At 47.4% G+C, this 25,089-nt stretch overlaps 1 protein-coding gene across 4 annotated transcripts in view; it reads right to left on the bottom strand.

The window, feature by feature from the left end:
• CACNA1H (calcium voltage-gated channel subunit alpha1 H) overlaps window positions 1–25,089 on the bottom strand; it is a 132,167-nt gene that overhangs the window by 17,648 nt on the left and 89,430 nt on the right. For 3 of the 4 annotated variants that reach the window (XM_026095227.2, XM_064520076.1, XM_064520077.1), the window contains 8 exons: window positions 23,613–23,739; window positions 22,892–23,017; window positions 22,236–22,325; window positions 20,862–21,075; window positions 12,364–12,515; window positions 10,193–10,302; window positions 8,919–9,052; window positions 8,271–8,341 (listed from right to left, as the gene is read on the bottom strand). In XM_026095227.2, coding sequence (XP_025951012.2) covers window positions 8,271–8,341; window positions 8,919–9,052; window positions 10,193–10,302; window positions 12,364–12,515; window positions 20,862–21,075; window positions 22,236–22,325; window positions 22,892–23,017; window positions 23,613–23,739 — 1,024 coding nt within the window. The remainder of the gene's footprint in view (window positions 1–8,270; window positions 8,342–8,918; window positions 9,053–10,192; window positions 10,303–12,363; window positions 12,516–20,861; window positions 21,076–22,235; window positions 22,326–22,891; window positions 23,018–23,612; window positions 23,740–25,089) is intronic. The other variant, XM_064520075.1, reaches the window with a different exon arrangement.

Below are 25,089 nucleotides of genomic sequence, written 5' to 3'. Positions count from 1 at the left end.
AGCCTTTAAAACACCTTGCAGAGGAGAAGCTGCTTGTGATTCAGAGAGCACGAAGGGCAGAAAACCCCGACCGGCTAACCACGTGGATTTGACCTGTGACTCTGGCCACGTTTACCTGTCCTGTCACTTTTAAATGCCTTGGGTGTATAGCTTTGTAACGGAGATAAAGCGACCAAGCTCTCCAGACTGATGCAGTGCCACAGGCATTATTTTATCTCTACATAAAAATGAGCAAGGTAGTATCAAGATTTAGGTGGCCAGGCTGGGGGATTCAAGCGGGATCTTGTAGTGAAATGCTCCGGTTTGAGGGAGCGTTCTTCTCTGAGTCCCTGTGTTGCGGGATATTTTGACTATGCTGCTAAATTTCATTAGAAAAGTGATCAGTACGATATCTGCTATCATAAAATTCATTTTTAACAAAGCTACCACTTATGAAATAGGGCTTTTTTGTATTAAAATGGGTACAGTCAAATCATCCAGTGGCAACTGTAATTGTTATAAGGTCTAAACTGGCTGCTACATGTAGAGTTTTGCCATTCCACTAACTTTATTGCTAAACTCTAGGGAATAATAGAGATAACATAGAGATGTGGATGGCCGCTCTGGATTATTTCATTACATGTACTATCTTCTGGAATAGTGTTTCCTAACTTATGGTTTATAAGACATTAGAAGGTAGTCTGCAAAATGACTGCAAATCAAAAAAAAACCCCACTGGAAAACAGGCACATGCACACAAGTGCACACACATCCTGCCAGGGAGGCAAATGAGCAAATAATTAAAGGGAAGGAAAATAAAAGTGATAAACAAGTTTTCTAAGTTGAGCGTAAACTAAAGTCTGATGTTGTAGCACTGCAGAGGAGGATCTTGCATTTCTTTCACAGAAGCCTATAAACTGAATATTCTACTGTTATTTTAATACCTAATAACTTAGCCTGAAAACTTTTTGCATTGAAGAAATTCCAAAGAATTTACCTTAACATCAAAGTTATTATCAGGTTACCAGGGAAAACTGTTATCTAGCTCTCAGTATATAACAAATAACAGCCTTGCATGCAGAAGTACTGATGATCAAGAATTTTGAACTGATCTGGCATTTGTTGATAAACAATTTGCCTAGTATCTAGTGTGCATTTGTAACAAGATTGTGTATTTATGACTGTTGACTATTTGCATTACTGAATTGTGTTTCGTAACTAGTCCTTCAAAGACTTCTTTACACTCATAGGGTTGCTGCACATGCTCAATGTCTCACAGAAATGTGCACGCTCTAAAAATGCAAAGGGCAGTGTGTGCACTAATGTGCTGTTTGCTAGTATCTAAGGTGACATCTGCCCTGGGCTGAGAGCACTCAAACGGGCAGTTTCAAAGCTCAGCTGATGCACAGGATCCCTTGGGAAGTGACTGAACATCTGACGCCGACATGGAGATGCGGCCACATGGAAAATGACAGATATATGGGGGAGACAGCAGCATGGGACGGCTGATGGCACCACCTTTACTGTCAAACTCCATCCCACCCTGCATCTAGAAATCCAGAGCTCAAGCACGAGAGCACCCTGCAGCCCTGACTAACCCCGGCAGATGTAACGTCCACTCAGACGCGTGCCGGCAACCGGACTGGCTCCTGAGGTTGGAGAGGGCAGGAGATTCTCAGCAGCCCAAGAACACTTGATGCTCAAGAGACAGTGGCTGAGCAAAATGGCTCACCCCTTGCTTAGATGCACCAGTAAAACCACCTGGTCTACTTGCGCAGCTTCTGGCTGTGCTGGACCAGGACGGGTGAGTGGCAGATCGAATATGTTGTCTGTGCTTGCCCGGGGCTCGCTGAGCCATGCCTCTTATGAGAGGGAAGCTGTGCAACCCATGGCCCTCACCAGGGCTGGAGAAGGGACCAAGGCGAGTTCCCACAGATGGGCTGGGGAGCAGGCAGCGAGGTCAGCCAGGGACTGCTGAGCAGCAGAGAAAGCAGACTGTATGTGCGTCTGCGACCTTGCGTGAGTCATTCCTCTCCCGTAACTCAACGTACCCATTTATAATACCCTTGCAGGGAGGTAATTAATGTCTCTAAAGCACTTTGAGATCTACTGAGGCCAGACAAGAAAAAGATCGTGCATGAATCATGTTGCTATGAGAACAGGAGGGGGAAGGAGCACACCCAGGCACATTTCCCCAGCAGCCAAAGGCTGGGATGCCTCTGCTGGACTCTCCATCAGGGACCACAGATCCAACTCTGGTCAGCAGTCACATCTTTGGCAGCTCATCACTCAGGCAGGCTCTGCAGGAGTGGTTCCGCTCTAGCAGCTCTGAACAGCTCGGCCCATGCTCTGTTTATCCATCACACTCCCCCTGACTTGGCCTGGGTGCCTTTGTCTGGGCAAAGGAAACGACAACCCCCCCCACTCTCCAGCAGCGGGGGCCATCCATCATTTGCTGTGGCTCCAGTGTCCGGGGGAGGCTAGAGCCTGTGGGGAGCGGAGCAGAGCTGAAAAACACCCCAGAGGTGTTCTTGGTGCCCTAAGGTACCTCAGAGAAACCACAGGAGAAGATGGAGTCATTGGTGAATGTCTGCGATTCCTGGACCTTCATGCCCTTGCACCTTGGCTCTAATTCACTGCTGGCCAAAGCATCTACGTGTCTGGGGGAGAGAGGCCAAGTCCTCCACCCCACCCACAGCAGCAGGGAGGCCTGGGGTGATGAGGCACCACCCTTCCCCACAGTACGCTTGGCAGATCACAGATCTAGCTGTGATCTACCTTTGCAGGCTCCTGGAATCGACCTGCCCAGCAGCAAGTAAAGCAACACACCTCTCCACATGCGTGACAAAACCCTTCCTCCCCTGCCCCTGCGTGGCCTGGGAAAGCTCTCTCTCCTTCAGCTATTGCAGACAGAACTGCCATTAGCACTGTGTCTAGTTTTTTGCTTCCCCCTAAGTGAAATTGTGGTAGCTAAGCACCACTCTACATCCAGCCATCAGAGCTGGACCTCTGATCTATGCCACGAGTAAAAAGCCCATATCTGCAGGCACTGAGATGCAGAGCAACTACACCGGGTTGTGTCAGCTTGATATGCAAGTTGTTACGATACAAACCGATGTCAGGCTGCAGGGGCTGTGAGGCATGCTCCCTTCTGGGCCCAGGCCAGTCGTGCTGTCAAAGGGACATAATGGGTGTGATTTGCACAGTTCTCCCTTTTCCCAGTTTGTCTCTGTATTAGATGGCACTGCGATCAGCAAAGTCGTATCTCTGGGCGACTGCTGTGCCTCTGTTCCTCATCTGTGCTTTACACAGGGATAGTGGTTTTCAGCTGCCGCGGGAAGCCTCTCGGGATGCTCAGATGCCAAGTGCTACAGGCAAGTTATTACCACGCTGATCATGTGCACCAGGATACGACCACCACGTCCATGCTGCACTGCTGGCCTGTGTGATCCCACTCAAATCCCTCTGATGCCTGCTGGCCTTGGCCTCTACCTCTCCCTGCTCTGGGTGAGGCATTGACGAAAGACACATCCTCTGCCCTCCCACTCCTGCAATAACTGGCTGAAGTATACTATCGCTCCTCTTGTGTGTCCTGCTGCTCTGACATCAATTATATCTGCATCACTGGCCCACACCTTGGCATTTCAGCATGTCCGTGCAGGCAACGCACACGGCTCCCTGGGATGCTTGTCAAGAGCAATTTCTCATAAAACTAAGCCTCTGCCAATCCTTTCCAAGGACATGAGTCCTCCTCGTCTTCCTTCCAGCACTCTCCAGCCAAAGCAATAAGCCTGCAAGCAGGAAAACACAGGCTAATTTATGCACAAGACCCAAGAGAAAATGGACACATTTGTCAGCTTGGAAAACTGATGCCATCTGTGCGGATTCCAGGACTAGTGGAAAGGGCCAGACCGACAACCTTGGAGGCTAAAATCATCTCACTTGTGAAACCACAAGGCCACTAGCAGAACTGAATGAGCTCCCCTTTTGTGCATCTGCTCAGTCCCACAGGACCAGAGCTAAGAGCCAGCAGAGGGGTGGTTTCTTTGCCTAATGATTTCTGCTTTTCTACTGACATATCTCAGACGTCTCTGCAAGGTTTTCCAGTAGGTAGCATGACACACACCCACCCATCTTGCAGAATCAGTCTCAACTGCAAGACTTGCTGGTGAGACATTTCTGTTCTTGCTGTCTGTGCTTTACAATCGTGGTGGGTTTTCAGCATCTGGCAAGAGCAGGCTATGGTTTACGTCCCATAAGCGGTTAGACAATGCCAAAAACACCTTCAAAAGCTGAAACTGAGATAAGCACAGGAATTGCAGCACCAAGAAGAGTTAAACTCTGGACAGGAGCAAACTACTGACTCTGTCCTTCAGGGGACTGATGGAACGAGGAGTTCTTCACGTTTTTCTTGGCACAGACTGTATCTGGGGGGAGTTCCAAGCTTTGAAGACAAGGAGGAGGTATACTGTACAATCCTGCATTTAATTAATGTGCCTTCTACAGACCAAGTGAAAAAAAAGAAGGAAAAAGAACTCAGATCTTCTAGATAGATGGGGCTAGATTTCATTCTTAGTCAGAGTGGTGCAAACCAGGAGTCATTGTGGCAGAATTAGAGTGGTATAAGAATGAGCATCAGAAAAGAGAAGAAGAAAAAACGGACCACCTTGCAAAACAGGACCCTTTAGCTGCTCAATTATGTCTTATATTTCTGTAAATGTATCATTCTCTGTAGACTTTCAAAAATCCAGATATTTTCTAAAGTGAAATCATTGCATGAAAAAGGACCATGGAAAACCAGTAATCTTTTTCTCTTTGTGGCTGTCACTACTCCTGCTGATAGGATTTGATAGGAAAGTTCCACAATTAACTATTGCTGGCCCTGCAGAGCCAAGAAGGCAATCGGACTAGATTTCACTATGCTTGTCCATCAGGAACAGCACTGGCAGCTTAGTGGTGACTGCAGGTTTTCTTACTTGCAATTGATCCCTTATCTTATTACTACCATAAAGGAGAGATTTCAAAGAAAAAAAGAATAATGAAGTCCAATGCAAAAACCAAACTTGACTAATGCAGACTAAAATCAAGGCTTTTTTTTTTTTTTTTTTTTAGCAAAAACAGTAAACATCTACTGGAAGAACTTATTTCCTAACACTTTCCATCCTTAGAACAAGACTGGGTGGCTTTTAAAAGACACGCTAAAGTTCAGACCCGAGCTATGGGGCTTGTATTATGTAAGGAGCCAGCCTCTGAGATCACAGGGGAGTTTTGAGTCTGTGAACTGCAGCACGGAGCTCGCTGAAATGGGACTGGCAATGTCTGAGGGATGAAGCCAGTTCTGGTCATGCCAGCCCAGCTCACTGTCTGGTTTTAGCTGCTCAGTTTAAAGCAGTGGATCTATTTCAAGTTTACACCAGTGTCTCAGATTTTAGCACTTGATACTTTGGAGTCCATCACAGGTTGCTTTCATCCTCTAAAATGGTATGCCATAGTTCAGAGTTGAGGTTGGCAGTGCCTTTCTGGGTGACCCTGGCGACACTACCAGTTCAGCTTCTTGGTCAGTCCAGTTGTGAAACTGGAAAACTCAGATTCCTCTTTGAAAAGGAGATGATGTCTCGAGACTGCACAGTAGTGGGTAGAAGAGTCATCACTGCACAAGCACAGATGGACTGTGCCAACAATGTGATGTTTGATTCAAGCTAGCCCCACTGTTTGCTGCGGCTAAGAGTGTATGCAGCTGGTATGCAAAGAAGGTGCTGTTTTGAGACATGTCCCTGACTGTTCTTTCTGTCTCTCTTGCCTCTCCTCATTTTTTTCTACTCCAAATCTCTTTTTTTTTCAGAGATCTGGTGGAAGGGAAGACATCTCTGTGAATTGGTGGACTGAAAGTTATCACACAAGGAGGCTGCAGTAGGGTAGGAATTCTTCCTGCACTGAAAACAGAAGCTCAAGGTCTGCCTGAAGTTCCAGGAGAGGAGACTAAGCCTGCATCATGACAACTTCGACCTTGGCTCAGAACGCTGACATCCCCCATGTTTGGAGAGAGTTGGTTCTCTAGGTGGACCTCAAGCTATCTCTACTGCTGAACAAAAACAAATAGGAAGCTGATGGAAATCATCAAAAAGAGAAAGAAAAAAGGTGTATTGTAATGACAATATCCTACTATGCTAAGGCCATAAATGGACATTCAACATACTCCAGACAAAGAATTTTCTCCCAAAATTTCATGGACAAACATGGAATTCATTTTTCTTGTCATTTAGCAGACACATTCAATTAAGTTTTTCTAGCTATGGTTTTAGGCTCCTTAATTAAGCGGGGTAGGAACTCTTCCCATGCCTTTGAAATGAAAGCTGTAGCTTTCAATGTGGGAGAGGTCGCTCCAAACTTTCCTCCCTATTTTCTGAATTGCACTGGAAGGCAAAGTGGCATTTTTATCCACACAAGATCTGCTTGGAAGATCTCTGGGGATTTCCCTTTAAAAAAGACTTTGGTTTGAATGTTAACTGCAGAAACACCCCAAGGAAACAAAGAAACTGGCCTCCAGCCACCCTATTGTTTGGGAGGAAGAAACAAGGAGAGGGAGAAAATATGCTCTGTAATCACAATGCTTTCGAAAGAAAAATAATAGACACAAATCAACTGCTTTTGTGAAATGCCAAAACAGGGGTCAGGTTGGTAAATTCCATGCTTTAGTCTCAGCCAAAATCCTTCACTGAAAAGGAAATCTGAATACCAAAGGGCAAACGTCTTAGATTAGAAACATCTTTATGGCAGTGATGAAAAGTAAATGTGCCTTTCCAAGAAAAAGAAATTCCCCTTGTTTCCCAGGCCATTTTGAATAGACAGTGGTCGTCTTTGCACTCAGCAATTAACTCGTAGAGGTGTGTTTGGATATTATATGTAGTAGCTGTACTACTTCCTATATGGTCACTCTTATTCTGGAATAGATGTCTACATGGCATGTATTTTTGGCCATGCTGGAGTGCTACCATCACGACTTTGCAACAGGATCCCTTTGTGGAGAGCTGCAACTGCTCAGGACAGGACTGTCCCAGCATGGCTGTGTTGGGAAGAGGGGGCCCAACCCCCCAGTCCATCCCACGGCACCCTATGCTGGCATGTAACTGGCTTTTAGACCAAATGAAGCAGGCTCACTCATGCACTCCCTTCCAACAACTCCGCTGTGGGATGGTTAGCAGGGGTTCAAAACTAAGGATTTGTCTGTCTATCTTTGCGGATCCCAGGATTGCTACTTCTGAATTGCCAGCTCCCAGGAGAATGCTGCAGGAGTTCCCTTGCACCTCGTGTTGGCACTCACTTCTGGCCAATGTGTAGTATTAAATGTTTCACTTCTATCTCAGAGCATCTTCATCCTGTTTTATACAGGGATGAATGAGTCTACAAGAGCCTGGACTATGGGAAGGCAAGTCTGCAGTCCCTTCCCCCCCCTCCAGTACTATCTGGCACGAGATACATGATCCTGGTAACATGAAATAGGACTATGTAGGCAGCTGAGCTAACTCTGAGCATTGAAAGATTAGCAATCAGATCACCAAACCCACAAACTAGCAGAATACAGCTTAAATATCATACAATACAAGAAAACCAGAGAAACCATAAACTACTTGTAATTCTTCTGATATGCCTTAGATCTTTTTGGGGGAGAAGTACAAGTCAGCAAAACATTTCTTTCTTTATTCAAATGAAGTAACTGATCCATACAAAATGGTCCCAGGAACTGAGCATCTGAAGGATCCTATCAAACATCATTACGACTGGCAGCATCATTGTTCCTCTTGCAGCTCATGAGAATACAGTGATTTGAAACCCCACTTCGAGGTTTTAACTTTCAGAAATGCCTTCCCTATTTTGCTTTTAAAGTCTGCAACTCCTCTGTCAATAAGTGTCAATAAATGTAGCTGCTTCTGCCTCGCAAAGAACACTGCTGAGCTGGAAGCTGTTGACTTCCAGTGCTTTCACCAACGGCTTTCTCTGCCTAGTGTTTCCTGACCTCCCCAGTGAATTCTGTGTTTTAGAAGAGCTCTGCCTACAGCACTTAGCTCTCCGTTAACTCCTTTTCCCTCATTCTGTTTCCACCATCTAGCACAGACTATGTGGGCAGGATTTACTCTGCACAACTCCTCTACCAAGTCACTGGTGGCAGTGGAGAAAGCTGACGTTCTTGTCAGGTGGCTTCCCATGCGCACCGCATGCAGCGGTCCCCAGCCCCAAAAGGCACAGTCCACCAAGGGGAACAAACTGGGCACGAATCAAGTCTGGGGGCTTACCTGGGGAAGTGCCTGCACCACTGTGTCCAGGAGAGCTCGCATCCCAGTGGCCATTTTAAGCAGTTTCAGCACTACAATGAGAAGCAGAACCTAGTCAGTGGGGATGGGATATATCTCAAGCAAAACCATAAAGAAAACCTAATCTCAGTTCCTGTAGGGAGGGTTCACATCTTTCTTGCATCCATCCACACACAGGGCAAGCTCACTGCATCCTGCAAGGTCTATAAACATCAAAGCATCCAGACTCCATCCCTCACCAACTGATATTAAGGACTTCAGTAAAACAGACCAAAAGCCACAAAAACTCCAGTATGTCCTAGCAAGAAAATGAGAGCATGATGGGGAAATGTTTCCTCAGGGAAAAGCATCATTGCAAGCTCTGATCCTCCCTTTTCTACTGGGTCCTGCTCTTGTTTGGTATCAGTATAGAAGGTCTGGGATCTCAGGTTTGAATTGCAGACCAATCTGAGACCCCTCTCAAAACACCGATGAAATCCCACCTAGCTTGTTTCTGCATCAACATTCTGCAGCCTCATCTCGTAACTGTTCTCAGACCCAACTGAAACAGCAGGACTAGAAGAACAAATGGCCAAACCATTCCCTGACGTGTCCAGAGGAGCGGCTGAAGACCTATGGAGTGAGCCTTACCTCTGGCTATTCTCAGTACCCGCATGATGCGTATTATTGTGGGATTGATGGGCAGTGCAGCATTCATCTCAATCTCCTCCAGCGTGATTCCCACGATTGATAAAAGAACTATGGCCAAATCCAGCTGATTCCACCTAACAGATAAAGAAAGAAAGGACAATAAAGGAAAATCCCTCATGGATAGACAGCCTAGAAAGATGCTCAGGAGTAGAGAATTGTCTGTTAATAACAATCACAGGCAAATCCCAAACCCTCTCCCCTCTCATACCTGGGCCAATGACCCTCCATTCTAGGTGATACAGAATCAACTCACTGCAGCTGGCACAGAGAGTGTCTGCCACACTGCTGTAGGCTGGCATCTTACTCTGCTTCCCTTTTCCTTATCGTCCTCCCCTGGCATCCACTTGGAGCCACTCTCAGAGATAGCATACTGGGCTAGAGGGACCAGCTGCTCCCATGTTACATCCCCTATCTCGAGTCACTCTGCTTGAGCGTCTACTGATTTATAGCCTAACTCTTTCGGAGGACCTTCCACACCAGCACTGGAAAGTCAATAAGGTGTGAAGAAACTGAGTGCCTTTCCTAAGCAATTTCTCTAATGAGCAATATTGCTCATGGCAGTTTCCAACCATCCAGTCACAATAAATGAGGCAAATGAGCTGGTTTACAGGACTGTGTGGAAAAGCGTCTGACCTCACTCTGCGCTCCAGCAGGTCTCCAAACCACAGTGTGCTCTCACACACATTGACTTCTGGCTGAGTGTGCAGCAGAATGAGATCTGTGGGTCTCGGTAGCTGGGATCTGAAGGCAGTGGGGCTGAACACAACTACCTCTGTCTTTGCTAAGGGATTTACAAATCCAGCAGCCTATCAAAGGACTGGTTTGGACTTCAAAGGACACTTGTTCTATGGGGCTCCGTCACTTTAGGTTGCCAAGACTATTCTTCTGAGGCCTGGATTGATGCAGACAGCCTGCCTAGACCTCTAGGCTGAGCAAGTCACACCCGGCAGAGTGGCAGTTCCTGAGGTAAGGAACTTATCTACAGTTTTGTAAGATTCCCTGAATGCCCTCTACAAAGCAGGAACAGCAATTCTTAGGACTTTTAGCTCCTACACTATAAAGTTTGCACCCACAGAGAGACAGCCCTTTGCAATTCCTTGCACATAGCATGTGGTACTACTGGTACAGCGATGCTACATTTACCCAGCATCTGGCTTCTAAACTGGGTCAGTACAGCTCTATCCCAAATGCAAAGGAGTTTAAATCTCTCTCACCTGTCCTTAAAGAACCTTCGAAAACCAAATGCCACCAACTTCAGAACTGCCTCGAACACAAAAACTATGGTGAACACATAGTTGCAATACTTCAGAGCTTCATCCAGGGACTAAAAAGAGAAGCATCAGTTAGTTCAGTCCAAGCTGTTGATTCTTAGACCCACTGCAGAGGGACTGGCAGACACAAGGGAGGCATTAGCACTGAGATGTAAGAAGCAATGTCATATCAGCTTGCAGAGCTCAGTTATAAAACACTGCATTAAATCACACAGAGAAACTCAAATAAAGGATTAGACACTGATGCAAACAAGAACCTGATAAGCAATAATAACTAGCTGTGCTAAAAATGACAAGAGCTATCAATTCTCCAAGTTTAATGCACAATTTGTTCAGGATCTGGGACAGAGAAAATTCTACCCCTTCTTTCTCTAATAAAGTTACTCCTTCTGAACTGCCTAGAGTTGGGTAGAATAAAAGACTTGATGGATCATTTCTTTATTCCAGCATGGCAATCCTTAGGACGATGGCTTTGCTTAACACACTCAGAAAAATAAATAATGTTGGAGACAGATTAAATTATGCCTTCTTGAAAAATGTTACATCTCTAGTGCTGGGAAAAGAATATCCATATTTGGTGCAATGTTCACTCTCTCTATAGAGCTGCTCTTGGAAGTCAGGAATCCACAGTGTTTATACTCTAAGATGATGAGTGTTTATAATGGATTTCATTGGAACTGGAGGCCAACAATAGCAAAAGAATCTTACATGGACCTTAAAATAGATAGTTGCAGAGTAAAACAGCTTTTTTGGTTGGGCAGGGATTTGGGGAGAAGAGAAAGGGAGATCAAGTTTAGTTAGATGTAGTATAGGTCTCTTGCAAATAAAAAATAACAACAATGAATATCAAAACAGACACAATTGGAAATAAAAGACAACAGAGTAGGGGAGAAAGGCTTTTTTGTTTTGGTGACAGAGGATGCCTCAGGCCACAGGAAAACTCTTCTCTTTATAGTCGTGTGATGGCTGTGCTTTGTTGACCCCAGATATGCAGGATGAACACGCACTGATTTTTTGGGAACAGGAGCTGAAACTTTTTCAGATGCTGGCATTCCTCAATGCACTACTCTCGCTGTTTTTGTTTCTAGTGCCTAAAATAAAATGGCTACCTTAAAAGAATGTGGCACAACTTACTATTTCATATAAAGCTCACTGCCTGAGCTTAAACTTTTATATTATTTGTAATGGTCTGCATTCGTATTTACACTGCTGTGTTTTACATGAACATAAAACTAGTGTAAATAAAATCTAATCTGGGTAAATAACATTTACCTGTGGAACAGAGGCTGTTACGTAAAGGAATTATGGGGCAGAAAAATACACAGACCATGAGCAAAAAACACACACACATTACCCTGTGGCTTGGTGCCTCCTTGGCTTAGTTTCTAGGAGGCATTTGCAGGTTACCTGGCAGACCATGCAATACTGAAAAAGCAAACACTGAGCCTAGAGCTCTGTGAATGATGATATAATGGAAGGCTTATACATATGACAAATCCATGGGCTATAGGATTTATGTCAAAGATTTTCTTGGGAAAACAGGATTTTAGGATACATTAAAAAAAAAGAATCACTGTACTTGAAGTTGGTTTACTTCAAATTCATTGAGGAAAAGAAACTTTTTGCTCTGCATGCTTTAGCTTCATATTTATATCCATTAATGGAATATTCTAACACTCTGGACTGTTTTACAGCCTGAGGATAAATCATTGCTGGGATCAGGAGAGGAAATATTTGCTCTGGTCTTTTTTCTAGTAGAAGTTTATTTCCCTCTCTGCGAGCCTGATGCACTGTTTGTACGCGAGAGCAGATCACTGCCTTCGGAAGCTCTGGCCTTGACCTACGTGATAGCGGAGTCAAGTTTCCGGCTGCTGCAAGTGGCTCTTTCCTGCATGGTAGAGCTGGCCCCAGAGGAAGACGGATGTGTAGCGCTGAGTCCGAAGCCTGCCGAGGCTCTCCAGCGACAGGGAATGCTCCCAGGGAAGTGGGGCCGGCTGCAGACCGCAGCAACATCACTGATCCTGGCATCCCACAGGAGCAGCGCGTGGTCCTCAAGCCCACTGCCACCCCTGCTGCTGTGTGTCACGTCCCACGCATCGATGGGTGGCTCTTACCTTCGGCTGGTTGTAGTGCTCCATTGACATAGTGATGACATTGACCCCGATGATGAACGTGATGAAGAGGTCCAGATAGTGGCTGGTGCAGAGGGTGTGAATGTACTTCCGCGCTGGGGAATAGTCAGCGTAGTAAGGTCTGCGCTGGGCTTCTGCAGAAAAAGACAAAGAAAGGCAAGGCAATGAATGCAGCCCTGCAGCTCGGCTGGGCAGCACGCTGGCAGCCACCACGACCACACCAGGACATGCGGTAGTGTTTTACACGCGCCTGGATGGAGGGCAAAGTCCTCTGGAGAACTGATTCAAGCAAGCCACGTGAAATGGCCAAGTACTTCTGCCTAGCAGCAAGGCCTTCAAAAACTGCAGCTGGGTTATCTGCCTGAGCCAAACCTCTTGGGCCTGCAGAAGCGACCTGTATAACTTTGACAACTTATTCCTTGCAAGCGCTCTCTGTTCTTACTGCTTCATCTCAGGCTAGTGAACAACCTCTTCACTTAACAGAACTCGGTCACAAACCGGGAAGAGCAAGAAGCAGGATGGACTTGAGACCTGAAGCCAAGAGAAAAGCTTCAAACCCAGCAAAGCTTCAACTCCAGTCTGGTGGAAAGGCCCACATCAGGTCTTGCTGGTGGGGACTCTGACATGTATCTCTTCTAATCAGGCATGTTCCACATAAATAAGTACAAAACCTGAATTCAGCTTCAGTGAGAGCAGGCTTTTGGTGTACTATAAAGGTCTAAAGAGAACATAGCAACGCCTGTGGCAAAGCAGGACACATGCGTGAGGGTTAGTAGCACACAGGATAGAGCCAAAGGCAAGAGTGGGGTGCTCAGCATCTGTCTCTACAAAGACTGGCAGCACAAGCTCCTTTAGAAACATTAGAACAAGGGCTTGGCTGCACCTAAAAAAACATTCAGGCCGCAAACACATCAATTTTATATCTGTGCCTCTGGTCATGACGCCTCCTTTATTTCTTTTGAAATGGGGAAATTTCTGCACATGACAAAGTCTCCGGGGCTGTTCCAAAGTAAGTGTTTGGACACTGCCCCGCGACTGAATTGTATTTACTGCTTTTGGCTCTCTAAAATTAGACTGTGACCACAGGATGGCTGTGGTCACTCTGATGGAGTCTAATTCTTTTCAAACTTAAGAAATGTAAATATTCAAAGAGTGTACTTAAGGCCAAACTCAGCATTACAGTAGGTTTTGCAAGTGGAAAAGACATCTCAGGTCATACCAAGTCAGAGCAGGATTGTTCTTAATAGTGGGAAGCTTTTTTGCAAATGTTTCGGCAAATTCAGCTTTAAACGCAGGAGGACCTGTGAAAAAAGCTGCTTAACCTTAAAATAAAGAGAGAAATAAGTTCAAAAGCACTCAGAATCCTCCTGAAATACATCTTTCATTCCTCTCATTGTGCTAATACCTTTCAGATGGAGTGACTCTTGAAATGGTTTTTTTTTTTTGGTAGTGTAGCTGATGCCAGATTAGAGTCCAAAACTGTACAACAAATTGGATAAAGGAAACTGAATCTGCTGTTCTCTTTCAACTACTATTTTTCTGGTACTTAAAAGTGAAATGGAGACATTTAAAAAACATTTCCTTCTGAGTGGGGTCACCTACGCTTCTTTTTTCTGCTAATGGGAGTGGAAAAAACAAGATGAAAGCACACACGGTTATTTCTGAATGCACTTTGGTGTTGCTTATGTGCCTAAATGCTATCAGTCATCTTGGGCTGCAATGTCTGTGCTTGCTACTGAGCTTGGCGAATCCTCTGATGTGTCTAAAAAACAATAATAAAAATATTGCAGCAAAATATTTACTTAAGTCTGTACAATGTGCTTTCATGTGTATTCAGGATTACAAAATACTCTCTTTTTTTTTTTTTTTTTTGGAAACGTCTTCTTGGGAATGCAAGAAATCATCTTTTGGGAGGTCCAAGAATACCCCAAACAGTCCAATGTTATATTAAGGGTCTATTTATTAATGAACAGCTGATTAATGGATCTCAGAAGAACATTAGCAGCAATGGGCATTGTGTGAAAACATTGGCTACCAGCACATAAGGAAAACAGGCTGTAGGTGATTGCAATTACTCTCTCAACTGTACAAAACCAGCCACTGATTAACTATTTGATAAAAAATGGGCTGTTTATTAAATTTTATAAACTCTTTCATAATTCTTAACATAAAGCATAATCCCAAGAAGACACCTTCCACTGTAAAGCTGCTGAACAGAAGCTCTTCTAGGCTGCTTGTCAGCAAGACAGAGCCCTCTGTGCAGGGGCTGGGTATCCAAACGGCCAAGAGGAGCCCCCCTGCCCTACCGGAGGCTATCTACCTGCTTTATGGCATCAAAGTGTCTCAGAGGTCCCTATCTACAGCCTCTGCCAGTGCTCAGTGCTGGCTAAGCCCGATCAACTGGTTGCTCAGAAAACTTGGGCTAGGTTTAACCTGGTCTGGGATAAGGGGGCTCTAGGAAATGCCTTAAGCAGTTAGGATGCTCTACAACCCTGAAGCCAGCTCAATGGATGAAGAAGAAACTTCTCTTGGGGACACATACAAGGACAGTCGGGGATAAAGTTGACAACGTTTGGAAGCACATGCAACACTGTCATGCTCGGTGCAGTAACCCATGCAATGTCCATTAGAGGAGATACTGCTCATGCAAGGCTGCGGGTAGTGCGCAGGGGTGTGCAGGGAGGCCAGGCCAGCTTTGGCTCCCGCCTATGCCGAGGTTAGGCTGGGGCAATCCCCCAGAAGGCTGAGGGGCTGCGGCAGGGTGAAAGCAGTGCGAGACCAGCTGCACGGCTTCACTGCAGCTCCGATGCGCTCGCGCAGAGGCGACCTGCCTCTCAGAGCTCCACGGCTCCCAGCCCCGGGTCACTGCTCATTCCCGGTCCCTTCAGGAACAGGAATTTTATCTCAATCAACAGCAGAGCAAGGGACTCTCTGCAACTCTCTGGTCCCATCAGCCCAACCACAGACGCACATTTGCACCTCTTAACATACCAGCTTATTCCCCCCAGTTTGGGTGTAAGAGCTCGCTGCACGCATCTATGACGGCCGCCTGCCCAGCTCGGAGACGCGGCGGCTGCAGGGAGCCTGCACGAGGAGGACAGCGGGCTGCGGAGGCGGCACGGCAAAGAGGGGAAATCGAGGGCATCATTAAGCACAGGAGGCACAACACAATCTGTGCCAGGTTTCTCCGAGGAAACAGTTCCTGGGATGAGACTCCAGTCAGCCAACGGGCAGACATGTCAAACACAGCCAACTGCCCCATCAACCGCTGCTGATGGCTTGAGTTGCTGGAGACACGGGAGGGAGAGGAGACACCATAAACGTAGACAAAATGAAAACCATGCCCCTTTCTGGCCCCTGCTTCTGGATGTTGGCTAATACTTAAATCTCACCTCCCTGAAGAACATTTAAACTTCTTCACTTGAGATTCTGCTGACATGAAAATTAATGAAGCACTGTCTCCCAGCTAAAAAGCATTTCAGTTGGCATTACAATTGCGAGCTAAAGCGCCTCCATTATTCTTCTCCGCATGAAACATTAGAAAGCCCTAATGGGTTTATGTGTGTGCTTGGCACAGAGCAGTTCTATACCTGCAGCTGCCTGGAAAAAATAAGCAAGATGGTTTGATAATTCCCTAGCTGGGAATATTAAACACTCAGATAGATGGTGCCCAAATTTTTAGTTACAGCTCAAATATTTCCGCAGGATACAGGACGGCTGAGGCACTGAGAGGATGGGCTAATGCTAAATACCTCTGTGTGCTGCCCGTGACTGCTCATCCCTAGAGCGAAAGGCAACTCCGCTGGGTCTTAAAACAAAACCGGCCTCTTCCTCCCACAAGCGGTGATGCCTAGACGTTCGTTCAGTGCTCTGCTGGGAAACGCCTCAGTCAGAGAAACACGGCTGTGGCCACGCTCCTCGTGTGCAGAGAGGAAATCTGGAGACAGCAGCACTTGGCTTTTCTGCGTTCTCAGCTTTCGGGATCTCCCCAGGGAGCAGCGACCTGGTCACAGCCCTGAAACGCGATCGCTTCTCAACCGCTGGGGCCTGGTTCCAGCACGCGGTGTCCTCCAAACCTTGTTCGTGGCCGTTGAGGTCTCCGGTACTGCCCGCGTCCGACCCGGCATCGTGATCTGCTCGGGGAGCCAGGGGCTGCTGGCTTCGCAGCGCGGGCAGGAGGGCTGCACTTGGCCCCGTGTCCTGAGTGCAGAGACGATCAAGCTGATCCATGTGGTTTTAATCAAAAACTTTAATCTGGGGAGGCTGGTTTCAGTCTGTGTCTTCTGAGAACCTCATTAAAAGGTTAGGAGCCACAGGATTATTAAATTACAGTACACTTATTTACATAGTAGATATATCTGATAGAGGTAGTGACTGTGTCAGGGAAATATTTTAGCTTATCTTGAATTTTTACCTTCACATGAGAAGTACGCCCTGCAGTTCTGCCTTTAAAAACATGTCCAATGCATTTCTAAGGCATATCCAAGCCCCATCCTCCTTTCTCATTTCATTTTGGCAAACACGCCGCCTTATTTCAGTGCTGGAGTACTATTATAGGCGCTTAGCACACAAACAGTGCCTGCGGCGCGTGGATTTCCAAAGTGTTCACAAAGTGACGGTCTCATTACTGCCACATCGCTGGCGAGGAAGAGGAGGGGTGGGCAGGGAGGAAGGGCACGTGCCATCGTGCAGCTCCTGCTCTCAGCGCTGGCCCCGGCCGCTGGCAGCCGAGCTCCTCGCAGCCGAGCTGTGCTGGCTGGGCACCGCGGTGGCTGCTGCTCCTTCGGCAGGGCAGAGAGCCTCCGCCTCGCTCGGGTTTCGGGTCTGCGAGGCTCCATCGCCGGGGGCCGCGAGCGCCACTTGTCACGGGAACCGAGGGAGGCGAGGAGTGCGGGGTGTCACCCTGTCCCAGCCCCGTCCTGAAATGGGCTCTGAGATGGGAACGAGAAACCTTCTTGGAAGGGTCTGAGGCGGCGAGGTGGGGCTGAGAGATCCCTTCCTGGCACGCTCCTGGAAATGAACCTGGCCTCAGCCAGGACCGACTAACCCCGTAGCGGCCTTGGTTGGTGCTGTGAATGTCAGGATCCCTGGTCCGTGCACGGGGGAGAGCCACCGAGCGCTGCCCGCTCTCCCCACGCACCGGTGAGGATGCTTCCCGCCCGTCTGCCGGGGACGAGGGACACGGCCACGCAGCGCCGCGGCGAGAGGAATTGCAGCCCCGGCCCAGCCGTGCTCCCCCAGCCAGGGCTCGGAGCCAGGGCTCGGCCTTGAAAGAAGCACTCCAGCGAGGTGGCATCGGCATCCCGAGCGGCGGTCCGCCTTCGCTTGGGGTGCAAAGGGACGCAGGCAGGAGGCCGCTATTCTGCTAACTGCACCGAGACGGCAGTGGGAACCAACTGGCAGAGCAACCAGCTGCGGCCAAAGCGCGGCTGGCAGGGCTCGAGGAAGGCCCACTGCGGGCCTAAAGGAGAAAGGAGGCTAAGCAAGACGGGCTGCTGCGTCTACATGGCGCATTTCTGTGTCCGGTGGTACCTACAGATGCCCAGAGACCTCAACACGCAGAAACACGCACAGGCCTACGGAAACAGGGGTGCTGCACACAGAGGACATTGCAGACAGGTGACGGGACACAAGGACAAGATGCCAGGCAGACGGGGTGAGTGCCCAGACAGATGGACACTGCTCAGGCAGGACATTTGCTCGCTATGCTAGAGTTCAGTCTAGCCAACAGCCCTAATTCTTCCTGGCCTTATGCTAGAAATGACAGCTGAAGGGAAAGGGTGGCTCTCTGCTGGCTTCCCAGCACAGCCCCCTCGCTCCTCCACACCAACACCGGTGCATCCCGGCATCCCGTGCATCCTCCGGCCCCTCGGGACCGGCCTCTCTCACCTGCTCCTCCCTGCGGAGGAGGAACCCGGTGCCGCCGGCACGCGGAAAGCAGGCCACCCCGTCCCATCACTGCGCCGTGTCCCACGTGGGCACACGCACACCGACGCTCAGCAGAGGCTCACCGCTGCACGCGGCACCCACACACCTCCCATCTTTCTCAGTCTGCCATTTTTTGCCAAACTCCTTGTTTTCTAAGTTAGCCAAAAGGTGAAAACTCCTCTCATTTAAATAAAAAGATCCATTAAAATGCATAACAGTGATAACCACAACAGATGCGTATCTACTATGTGATTTCACTTTGTTAATTCAGATTTGGATGCCAAGCTCTCCATGCTGAGCAGGGGCAGGTAGGAGACCTCAGAGCCAGACGATCATGAGGTAACCTCCTGGAAGGCCTAAACATGACCAAACATTTAGACTCTCGTTTGCTATATTGGACTTGATCCCCTTCCAGAAAGCTGTCCTCCTCCCTGTGTGCTCTCAATGAAATGTTACACTCCACATCTGTGCAGTGCCTGGGTCTGCAGGCTGAAATATCTCCTTGACTCCATCCTTCAAGATAGCTGGATAAAGATGGGCAACAGAACAATGTCCATCACTTTGACAGGGACTGGCTCTGTTTGGTGTCTGACAGTGGGACACAAACAGGCTTGTAATAAGATTTACCTGCTAATCAGGAACAGCAACTGGCTGTGATTAAACTGTCCCTCCTTACCCGTGCCCCAACCTATTTTCTCTAAAGATGCTTTTGCTCTTTGTCTGTGTTTAAACTTTTTTTTTTCATATAACATCTGAGTTTATCTGAGCCTCTTCTTGGGTCAGCACATTGGGGGTAGAAATTCTGTGCAAGCAGGAGGTCTCTTAAGAGCCTGAAACTTATTTGCCTTACTGTGCTGGAAATGCTGCCTTCAGGATTTTCCACCTCTAACCCTAGCTGGAAGCTCAAACTCTCAAACTGAAATGGTAAAAGAGAAATGAAACTGCATCTGAACTCCTCTAAATCTCTGAATAGATTCAAGTGTTGTTTGAGGCTGGCTAGCTTGATCTAGGCAGGGTTTTATTTTAACCCAGCTACTTAATCACGACTAGCTAAAATGAAATGGGCTTGGCCTTTACTGTAGCAGTTACTTATCTGCCGTTAAGGCCCTGTGGAGACCACAGCGCACATGTTTAGCGCTGAGGTCTCCTGTGACTCTAATAAAGAGGAGCAGAAGAGCAGGAGAGGAGCTGCGGCAGACCCAGCTGCCTGCCTTCTCCCTCAAGTGTGGATGGACGGAGGAAACTGGCTGGGGCTGAGGTTTCTGCTAGCAAAGGCTCTGATTGCTATGTCATTACAGTCAGACAAAAGACTATTTGATCTAACTGCAGCTTTCCCTGCTAAAAATGGATACCTATGGCTTGATGTTTGGGGGACAACTAGCTGTTTGTCATGATGAGATATTAAGCCTTTGCAGGAGGTTACACAGAGCAGCCCAGCTATAGGCAAAGAGCCACGGGGCTGCTGTGGCAAGCGGGGCTGAAAGCACTCAAACCTTATCCCTGACTAAGCTCAGCTCTGACACAGTGGCCAGGCCATGTTCCTTCACTTCTGAATGATGCTGGCAAACATCTAACACAGACTTTCCCCGTTTGCACAGAGCTGGCTGGGAAGCTGATATGGCTGGGTTCCCAGCGGTATCTCTGGGATACTCACCAGATGCAGTGCTATACGCAGCTCATCCCTGGTGGAGCCTGCCAAGGAGCAGTGGAGGTGAGAATTAATACGCAAGGACCCTGGGAAGACTTGGGTCAAGAAATGACACCTGCTCTGGTTTGACTATCCCTAATAGATCCACTAGAATCAGATTGCAGCTAAAGGTTTTCTGTTGCATCCTAATGGACCTGCATCTGGCCAGCATTTCCATCCAGCCTGTTTGCAAGGACTGACTGTGTCCCAGCACATCATTCAGCACTACAGGGCTCCCCCAGCACGTGATGGGGCAAGCATCTCTTGTAATGGACATCTTCCAAAGAAGACTCTTCTGAACAGCCCCACCTTGGGGCTCCACTCCTGTCCCCAGGGCTGTTGGTTTGTTCATGCCCTCATGCAGCATGTTTGTGGCATGCAGGGCCATGCGCCAGGACTCTAAAAAGCATCGCAACTACTTCGTCTAAGAAAAAAACTAATAAATCAAACCACCACCATCATCAGATGCAAGCGACATGTTAAGCCACAGGGCTACCCTCGGGACTGGCCTTTACATGCACAGCAAGCATTGCAACTGTTTACTCAGTCACACCATGAGCTCCTGCTCAGTGCCTGGGAACCTTAGGGACACCTTTGCCTTGCAAAGCGTGCTAATCACTGATAGAGGACTCTGCTTTGAGGAGTATCTGCTCCCCAGCCAAGTAAACAGGTAATGCTTAACACTAGGCTTGTAGAGGACAATTCCAGGGTGTTGGCAACCCAAGACTTAAGGTACCGCTCAAGAGGTACCGAAGCAAAACAGCCTCTCGAATCCCATGGAAACAAAACCAAAGGAAAACAAAAGTCTTGCTTTGGGAGCAGGCAGGGCTCAGAAAGATTTTGGTTTGTAACGCAGTCTACCGACCAGACAGGTATATCTCCTTACTCCTGCGCTTTTTCTCCAAGCGTCTCAGCCGCTTCTCCTCCCGACGCCGGGCCTCCTCCGCCTCCTGGTGCTGCCGGCACTTGTGAAAGTTCTCCACTACCACCCCCACAAACATGTTGAGCACGAAGAAGCTGACGATGAGCAGGAAGGAGATGAAGTAGAGAAGCATCCAAGGGTTATGGTTCTGGATGGGCTGGTGAAGTGAGGAAGAGAAAAAGGAGAGAGAAGCAGCATAGACACGATGTGTATAAGCTGGGATATCCGGTACCCTGTAGCAACAAGACAGCACAGTAGATTTCTGTGGGGAGGAGAGGGCTGGGAGGAGTTATGTGATTTTTCCCAGAACATTTTCCTCTCTTTCCTTTTCTCACTTACTAGAATTTTACTCTTGTTGTGGAATGCCTCCCTCCTCCCCCAATAATTTGGCTTACAGGATTTCATTATTTTGGGGTTTATTTCATCTAGCTTAAAATAAATCCCTTACAAGATCTCAGTGGCTGTGTATCATCCCACCTGGGAGATCATTTTAGATAAAGATAGGCTCCAGTTTATTTTTCTGTGGTATGTGCTCATGGTAGTGTTTCTCAATTGTTTTGAGTTCTTCAGAAGCAGCAGAAAATTAACTGCAAAGTGCTGCTGCTGCTACGATAGGGTACTACTCATCTAAGACTCTTGACTTTCCTTTGCTAAAGCCTCACACCACACAAAGTTAGCAATTCCTCTTCACAACATCCCTGGTGGTTTTCAGTCTCATGTGGGTTTGCTCATATTCATTGTACCTTTCAGAAAGCCGTAGTGCAACAGCACATGCTGCAATGAGTGGCTCTGGTCTGACCACAATCAGCCCCAGAGCATCGTCCTCTGCCTCCCTGTTCAGCTCCTGTCCAACTAGAGGGCCCAGATCCTCCTCCCACTAGCTATTTAACATGTATGATTTAAAAGAAGAAGGAGCAGAGGTGAAACTTATTCTGCTTTCTTCTTCTATTCTGACCTATTCCTGTAGCTATTGCAGCAGTTCAATAGCGTAGGGACAAAACAGGGTTTATTTTGTAAGTTTTCCAATAACCCTGTCAATGCCATCATGAGGAACTTGCATAAGAAAGTCCCAGAAATCTTCCTGGGGATGTCTGCTGCCCGATGTCCTATCTCAAGTACTGTCACTCTAAACACCCCATCAGTGCTCAGCTGTGTACCGCATGGGCTGCAGCCACTGTAAGGGACACTTAGTGGAGGGCGGAAACCCTTGTCAGCCTGATGGACAGTCAGGACCCCAAGGAGGGGGCTTCAAACACCAGAGCCATCCAGGCATGGGATTCCAGGGAGTAACACTCCTGGCTTCTGCAGTATATTTACCTGTTGGTCAATACCCACAGCATCCAGACCATCGTACATGATGTTCACCCAGCCGTCTTTGGAAGAGAGGACAAACAAGGACATGAGAGCCTGTAAGGAAAACCAAACACATTGGTCCTGCATTTCAATCACCAGAGAAGAAAATAATAATAGACAATGCTCAGTAAAACCAGTCCACAGCTCCTAACACATCGTCTGGCTTGGAGTTGGTGATATGCAACGTAATGTGGCTTCCTTTCACCTATCTGCATAAAAAGTTTAAATATATCCCAGTTCTTTCTATGGGATCTCTTGCTTTTTTGCCAGAATAAAGCACCTTATTATTTTCCTTTGCAAACATAATAGCTAGGAGTCAAGAGATTAAAAATGACAATTGAGGCCCATACACAAGGAACTGCATGCAAAAGCAGTGGCTTTAAAACAACACTGTCCCATAAACAAGGAATTGTATATCCCGGGAAATCTGGCTGCAAGAGATCATAAGAAGTGACCTGGTCTGTTCCTACTCTGTGTCAGGGGCACTTCTGACAGATGAATGTCTATGTTGTTCTTGGAAACTTCCTATGGTGAAGGTTCCACAGCCTCCTCAAGGAATGCATTTAAAGTGCTCATCCATTAAAACCTGGTAGAGAAACCCTCTCCAATGAGGACTTTACCTGTCCCAAATTGTCAAAATTGTACTTCCTCCGAACCCATCTGTAGCGTGCATTAGTGCAGTCAGTCTTCGTAGTGATGTTTTTCACATCGGGACCATCACAGTAGTAGAATTTGCCTTTAAAAAGCTGCAATTGAGAAGAAAGACAAAAAACAAACTTTGGAAAGCTGGTCCCTGATTTATATTTCTTTTCTCCTGGTAGAGCTGTTTGCTAAGTTCAAATTCCTTTTCTTATCTCCCAGTTCAGACACCTGTCTTAACACTCAAGGCAGGAAAACCACTTCTGGTGAAAACTCAGGTCCTGGGTCATAGCTGTGCATTGCCTCAGACACAGCAGAAGGAAGGGGATCCTGAAGGCCTGATCTGTCTTGTTGGCAGGATGAGAATCTGCTTTCTAGAGGAAAAGCTATCATACGAATCCTAGCACACAGAGCTGGGAGGGATCTTGAGAGTCTATCTTTTCTTTCCCTTGCCCTCCAGGCAGGCATAGCTCTTCCCGTGTTGTTCCTAAGGGAGGTCTAAAGACCATCAGTGGAGCAGATGCCACCCTCACCCAGAGCACTTCTTCCAAGGCCTAGCTCTTTCTTCTTAACATCTAACTGAAATCTTCCTTTGATGAGATTTAAGCTCATTACTTCCACCTTAATCCCAAGTGGTGGGAAAAACAGATTCTCTTTTGCAGCAGTCACTTGCAGATGGCAGAGGTTTGGGAAATACTGTACCTGCACCCCTAAAATCCCAAAGATAATGAAGAAAGCACAGCAGATGAGAACAATATTCCCAATAGGCCTCAAGGAGGAGATCAAGGTTTCTACCACCAGCTTCAGACCTGGAGCTCTGCTGATGACTCTGGAAAACACGGCAGAACAATAAAGCTTTTAGTTTTTATGCACGTCCTGTTACTACATGGTTGCTTTTCCTCTTTGGCTTGGGCTAAGTAAAACTAACACCACCCTCCTCGATCTGCAGGCACTATTCAGAGATGATTAGTGACTGATTTGGACAATCAAAACATCTACAGTTACACTAGATGGAATTAAAAGTGTAAGAGGCGTAAACCATGTTGGCAGGGTTTTGGGCAATTGCTTACTGAGAACAGTGAGGAAGGGATACTCGTCACAGGCAGGCTATCGTGCAGGTTTCCACTGTGGGGTTATTTGCACCTTGCTGCAGAAAGCTGGTCCCCTCTGAGCCCTCTCTGAACCTAGTGGAGGAGCACGTGCTAGGCAGGAGCCTGCTTTCAAAGACTACACGTAGAAAGAGCTTTACATTGGCACTAGAGAACATGTCTCGTCTTCATTTTACAGAGGGAGAAACACAGGTGTGAGTGAGGTCCTTGAGAAGGGCTCTTTGGAGAAGAAAGTGAATCCGATGCTCATCCTGCCAGGTGCTCCACCTCCCCCAGAAAATAAGGCTCTAAAGCATGTGCTTACCTTGCCATCAGTGGGACTCCCTGAGCTCTCAAAGGCAAAACTTAATTGCTCACCTGCCCTACCAGCCTGGGCCCCATGACACCATTTCAAACAGAGTCACTTCAGTTTGTTTCCTAATTAGTTCCTGAACCGACTCTTGGCCAACAGAGACTTGTGACCAACAGCTCCACAGCCAAAGGGTCATCCCATTAAAGAGAGCATGGATTGCTTGCTGCAAGGCACCTGAGAGGCCAGACATGCTCTGAGCAGGGCCTAAAGCAGGTTTTGGTATTATGGAAAGTGTTTTCTTTTTCTGTTTGAGTGCTTGGTGAGTGGCTCTCCCATAGGGGTCTGAAAAATGTGTTTGCACACACAAGCGTAACAAGCCTGAGTGAGCTTTTCCAGGAAGGTGGGTGTTTTGACTGAAAAACATCACGGCTTTTTTAGGAGGGGCCTATAGGGAGGAGAGGGTGAGAGTCCTTGCAGGTAACCTGAGCTTGCATGGCTAACGATGCTTTCATGCCTGCCAAACGCAGAGAAAAGAGCAGAGACCCACGCTGCAACGACGGGGGCAGACAGCCGAGGCTGTCAGCCTGCTGGTGCCCATCATTAGGTAACATCAGGCAGCTGATCCTTCCTCTAAAAGCAAAGCATTTCATCAGGGTCTTTTCAGCAGCAAATAACGTGACAGCCTGAACTGCACCTACAAAGTGTTAGGCACGGTCCCTGGAGTACGCCTAGCAGAGGCCACAGTACGTAGAGCCAGCATGAGGAGTGATTAATTCCT

This window comes from Dromaius novaehollandiae, chromosome 14 (genome assembly GCF_036370855.1).
Source record: "Dromaius novaehollandiae isolate bDroNov1 chromosome 14, bDroNov1.hap1, whole genome shotgun sequence".
Classification (NCBI taxonomy): Eukaryota; Metazoa; Chordata; class Aves; order Casuariiformes; family Dromaiidae; genus Dromaius; species Dromaius novaehollandiae.
The sequence above is the reverse complement of the archived record's forward strand: the minus strand, read 5'-3'. Positions and strand labels throughout refer to the sequence as shown.